Source organism: Boleophthalmus pectinirostris, unplaced genomic scaffold (assembly GCF_026225935.1).
Source record: "Boleophthalmus pectinirostris isolate CB_2022bp ecotype Guang Dong unplaced genomic scaffold, ASM2622593v1 HiC_scaffold_10, whole genome shotgun sequence".
Lineage (NCBI taxonomy): Eukaryota > Metazoa > Chordata > Actinopteri > Gobiiformes > Gobiidae > Boleophthalmus > Boleophthalmus pectinirostris.
Genome location: NW_026570971.1, coordinates 1,929,777 through 1,935,337, shown reverse-complemented (window position 1 = coordinate 1,935,337; position 5,561 = coordinate 1,929,777). Strand labels below are relative to the sequence as shown.

General features: G+C 47.6%; 1 protein-coding gene across 1 annotated transcript; it reads left to right on the top strand.

Moving 5' to 3' along the window:
• The first annotated feature begins 262 nt into the window (after positions 1–262).
• On the top strand, positions 263–4,487 carry zfp36l1a (zinc finger protein 36, C3H type-like 1a). The gene is made up of 2 exons (XM_020939371.2): positions 263–464; positions 1,699–4,487. Exons 1-2 carry the CDS (start codon positions 414–416, stop codon positions 2,731–2,733), a joined length of 1,086 nt encoding a protein of 361 aa, XP_020795030.1. The 5' UTR covers positions 263–413; the 3' UTR covers positions 2,734–4,487.
• Positions 4,488–5,561: the final 1,074 nt, after the last annotated feature.

Below are 5,561 nucleotides of genomic sequence, written 5' to 3'. Positions count from 1 at the left end.
ATTCACTTTATTTGACTCGTTCTGCTCGACTTTGCTGCAAAAAAAAACAAACAACTTTCTGCAGGAGTTTTTACGCGCTGCGGCCGCCTCGTGTGCGGGTGGAACTGTGCCAAACAAAAGCCCCCCGCCCCCCTCCTTCCTCCCCGCGCGCTTCAAGGAAGAACAAAAAAAAGTGTGCGAAAAAAAAAAAAAAAAAAAAAAAAAGTCACCGCCCCGCACTTCCCCAGGCTCCTCCCGCGCTCCGGCCGCTCTTAAAACCCAAAAGTCGGCGCGGCACCAGGGCAGAGGGGCAGTTCTGCGAGGCGAGGCCGAACACCAGAACTGGAGCCGCGCCGAGAAACTCCACAAACCCCGCGCACCTCTCCGCCACACGCACTTCTCCTCTTTTTCAGCGCAGTCGAGTCGCTGCAAGGATGACCACAGCTGTAGTGTCGCCTTTCTTCGACTTTGAAGTAATGAACAAGGTACTTACCAAACTTTTGTCGCGTCTGGAGTTAGCTGTTAGCACGTAGCCGCCGCTGTGTTGGAATGAGGCGCAGCTCGGTCGGCCTCCGCTGCTCCACTGCCTCCGTGGACGCGACACATCGGCGTGTTTTCGTGCCTTTTCCACGTCTAATGCAACTTTTTTTTTGGAAATCTCGCTCCTTGTTTAGTTTGAGTCACTTCTTTAAGCGCTTGTGACGTTTTTGCGCCAAATCTTGCGTGTTTGCTTTAGACTTTTGGGAGTTGCAGAGACCAAAAGTTGTTTTATGGATTTTGCTGGGGTTGCCTCGGGCCAGTTCTGATTCAGTGTCTGTCTGAGCCCGTGTCGGCCCCGCTTCGGCTGCACGTTGCGTTTTAATCAACAGTTTACAGTCAAATCTTGCCACGTTTTGTGCTTATTTTGTTTTTGTTTTTTTCGTGCGTAAAATGCGGCGGTAACGTGATCCACAAGTTGCTGCACGTTCAAAAGTTGTATTTGCATAGACAACAGTCGTGTCTCCGGCTTGTGACACAGCTTTATAGATTTGTTTACAAGTTAAACGGGCTGAACAGTCGTTAAACTTCGCCTCAGTTCAAATATCTGCACATTGCAGCATTTTTGCGCCACTTTTTAACGCTGTGCACAAAGCGGCCGCATGTTCGCTAATCATTCACCACATGAGTCTGGCTCTGGCCTCAAGCTGCGACTCAAACTCGTGTATTTGAGTTCACCCGCGTAAATCTAGACTTTAAAACAGCGCGTTTTTGCTGCTTCAGTTTTGTTTGCGTTTCTGTGGAAGTTTTGAGTGTCGGATTCTCCCGCGGTCTGCGCAGCGGGTTTATAGTCATGTAAATGAGAGATTAATAATAAACACGACGCTCATTTGGAAGAGAATCGAGCGGCTTTTTTCGGTGTCGTGTCCTTTTCTCTTCCAAATGATTCAGCGCCTCGTGCGCTGCTCCATTTACTAAAGCCTCACATTCCTCCCGGGGCCGCGTGCCAAACCAGCTGCTGCTCTGCGCCGCATCCGCCAAAAGCGCAAAGAGCAAAAGCTCAGGAGAAGAACACAGGCTCCGCACAGGCTCCGCACAGGCTCCACACAGGCTCCACACAGGCATCCAGAGGAGCCAGAGGAGCCGGGTCCTTCTGTCTCCCTCTGCTCTGCTCCAGCGCTAACGAGAAGCACTTCAGTGTCTGACTTTATTCTGACCTGTTGCATTTTGTGTTTTTTACAGAACAACAAACTGCTCAGCTACAACAACAACAACCACCTGGCCCCTCACACCATGTCTGCCCCTTGCACTGGCACAAACGTGCCCCTCTCGAGCCCCGGAGCCCTGCTGGACAGGAAGGCTGTGGGCTCCCCCTCAGGCGTGTACCAGAGACGCCACTCCGTCAGCAGCACCAAGTTCAGCCAGAACCAGTTCCTCAGCAGTTTGAAGGCCACGGACCACGGCCTCATCTCAGGGCTAAACAACAACAAGGAGAACCGCCTCCGGGAGCGCTCCTTCTCCGAAACGGGGGAGCGACTCCTCAACAAGTGCCTGGGCCCGGCCAGCCCCACCGGGGGCAGCCAGGTCAACTCCAGCCGCTACAAGACGGAGCTGTGCCGTCCCTTCGAGGAGAACGGCTCCTGTAAATATGGAGACAAGTGTCAGTTTGCTCACGGCATCCACGAACTGCGCAGCCTGAGCCGTCACCCCAAGTACAAGACGGAGCTGTGCCGCACCTTCCACACCATCGGCTTCTGCCCCTACGGCCCCCGCTGCCACTTCATCCACAACGCGGAGGAGCGCCGGGGACCCCCTCAGACCACGCCCCTCAACCCCTCCAACAAGCTGGAGCGCCCCCGCCTGCAGCACAGCTACAGCTTCGCGGGCTTCTCCAGCTCGGCCGGTCTGAGGGACAGTCCCACCTCCGTCACCCCTCCCCCCGCCTTCTTCCCGGACGAGCTCCCCGAGTGGCCCAGCAGTAACCCCTTCACCTACTCCAGCCAGGAGCTGGCCAGCCTGTTCGGGCCCAGCCTGGGGACGGGTCCCGTGGGCTCGGAGGCCAGCCCCCCCTCCCCCACCGGCACGCCGTACTATTTCAGACCCATGGTGGACTCCCCCCACATGTTCGACGCTCCCTGCAGCCCCCCGGACTCTCTGTCGGACCAGGAGGGCTACCAGAGCAGCTCCGGGGGCAGCCTGAGCGGCTCCGAGAGCCCAACTCTGGACAACACGCGCCGCCTGCCCATCTTCAGCCGCCTGTCCATCTCCGACGACTAACTGTCCCCCTGCGTCTCTGACTAACTGTCCTCATGGCACTCTTCAGATCTTACGACTAACTGACTCACTCCCCCTACCTCTGCCCCTGTCCCCCTGTCCCCCTGTCCCAGCTCCTCATCTGTGGACGTGGTCTTTAAGGGAACGTACACACATTTCATTGTACTGTGCACAGTCTTGCCGTGCGTGTGTCATAGTGCCAAACTGGAGGATGAGACTGGAGCAGGTGGCCTCGTTTGTTTCTCGTTGTTTGTTCCTCGTCGTTTGTTCCTCGTCGTTGAATGTGTAGCAGCACAGAGACTGGGGCTTTGCACTAGACCCTGTCCCACTGTAACCACTGCCTTAGCCGAGCGCTCCGGACTGCAGCGGCTCCAGCCCTCACAGGACTTTAGTTTTTAACAGGACGAGGCTGGTTTCTGCGTGTTTTGGGTGAATGGACTGTGTTTGGTTCTTCTCTCTCCCTCACAAACCTGACGTCTTTGTGGACTGGGTGATTCTGCTGGAAGGACTCTTTGAACTGGAAGTTGGGTCTGCCCCTCCCTCTCTCTCTCTCTCTGTTCTTAAACTCTCTCTCTCTTTCCTCGTGTTGCTGGACACTGCCTCTCTGGGGGGGGGAAGGAAACCCTGATATCAAACTGCTCCTAGCCCCGCCCCTTTCCGTACTGGGGGAATTCCAGCATTCCCATTACATCCTGATCAGATCTCAAGCTATTTCACTGTTCCACCCCCTCCTCCCTCCTCTCTCTCTCTCCCTCTCCGTCTCCTTCTCTTTCTCTCCGCTCATCACAGCCCTTCGCTTTCTTTGTTTGATAATTATTTTTTATTAATGTTATTATTACGGTTATTATTATTGTTTGAGAAACTTTCCAGACAGAAGGTTTTTGCTTGTCACTGCTTATTTAACTTATCAGAACATATTTATTGGTGATCATATGCATTTTTTGTTAATTTTGTTTTGTATTTATCTGGATAATGAGCAATAGAATATATTTTCTTTTATGTTAAATTATGATCTTCCGTATTAATCTAAAGATTGTGAAGACGTTTTTGTCAAGTTTTCCTTTTTTCACAGTTTAATATATTGTACTTCAATGACTTTTGTTCTTGCAACTACACTTTGTCAAAAAGAAAGTTAATTTAAAGCAAAAAAGACATTTGCGTTTTGATTATTATTATTATTATTATTATTTATTACTTTTCCCTCTTTATCGGACTGCAATCCCATCCTCCACTGTCAAAGTATCCCGAGTATTTTGCGTGTACTTTGTGTTGTCCTGGGGTGCACTACGGTCTTTTCCGCGGAGACCGGACTTCTGTAAAAACCCACTGTTATTCCGAGCAACAGCTGTCACCAAAAGGGTTCTGGAAAGTTCTGTTTTGTTTTGTTTCCTTGTTGATATGATTGGATGCACTTGCTTGGCCCCTCTTCGACCTCTGAGAGCCTTTTACAACATTCCAGGTAGCTACGATTAAAACGTCTAAACCGCCTTTTCCTCTCGAATATCTGAAAACTCGGACGGTGATTTGTTGTTTTTGTTTAGTTTTTTTTCCTGGAGTCGGCCGTTCCTGTGTTGCCTTCGCGTGTTTAAAGAGCGGAGAACGATTCGACGCAAAGAAAGTCAAATATGAATGTATTTTTTCAGCCATGTTTTTATGTTCACTACAGTAATTCTGTGAGTTTCTACGGAGACAAACTGTTTCTCTTTTGTAAAGTATTGATTGCAGTTAAATAAACCCGTATTTTTGGAAAAGTCCAAGTCTTGTCTGGAGTTAACCTCATTCTCAGATCAGTGTTTTTATTTTGAAACGACAGGAAGTGTCATTTTAATTATTTAAATAGTTGTTAAATATAATTTGGATTTTAGTTTTCTTTGCACATGAGACTAAACATAAAAATACACTACATACATTTTACACTGACACAATTTCAAAACTTTTTCATGACCTAAAGTGAATTTTCCATGACTTTATGGCTCCTATAAGTGTAGAATTGATCAGAATTGATTTTTACTTGAATTCTTGTTAAATATTTCCATCATAATCTCAACAAAATCTTGTCATGGTATTTTAAAAGCAAAAAATTATATCAGTCTCAACAAAATATTTCAGTAAATATCGTATCGTGAGATGCATCTTAAAGTCTAAACTGACTTTTCCTCTTGAATATTGAGAGATGAGGCTACCAAGAGCTGGAGGACGTGTCTGGGGTGAAGGAAGTTCTGGGAGTCCCTGCTTAGACTGCTGCCCCCGCGACCCGGCCCCGGATAAGCGGAAGAAAATGGATGGATGGATGGAGACTAAAACAAACACAAAAACACAAACATTTCACAGGGTTCCCTCTTTTTCACTGACATTTCAAAACTTTTCCATGACTTTACAGCACCTACATGTGAAGAATTGATCAGACTAAATATCAGGGATGTAAAAAAACTAAATATCGTGATATCGTATCGTCAAAAGTCCCACAATAATATAGCAAATTACAAAATTCTTTGTATAAATTCAGGTTTTATAGAAGCAATAACTAATAAATGTAGAAAACTACATTTCCCATGATGCATTTCTTAATTGAATTCTTGGGATTATGATGGAAATAATTTACACCAAAATCTTGTCAAGGTGTTTTTGAAGCAAAAAAGTGTCTTATCTATATCTAGAATTATATCAGCTTTTCAAAAATTCCATGACTTTTCCAGGATTTCCAGGACCAGAGGAGCCCTGTTATTGTCTAAGTTTTATTTAGATTTTATTTGGTTTAGTCTCATCTGCAAAGAAAACACAAAAATACACAACAAACATTTCACAGGGGTCCCACACTTTTTTACTGACAT

Coding starts and splice junctions, on each gene's coding strand:
- zfp36l1a (XM_020939371.2), top strand. CDS start 414: ATGACCACAGCTGTAGTGTCGCCTTTCTTCGACTTTGAAGTAATGAAC. Junction 465..1,698: donor ACTTTGAAGTAATGAACAAG/GTACTTACCAAA, acceptor TGTTTTTTACAG/AACAACAAACTGCTCAGCTA.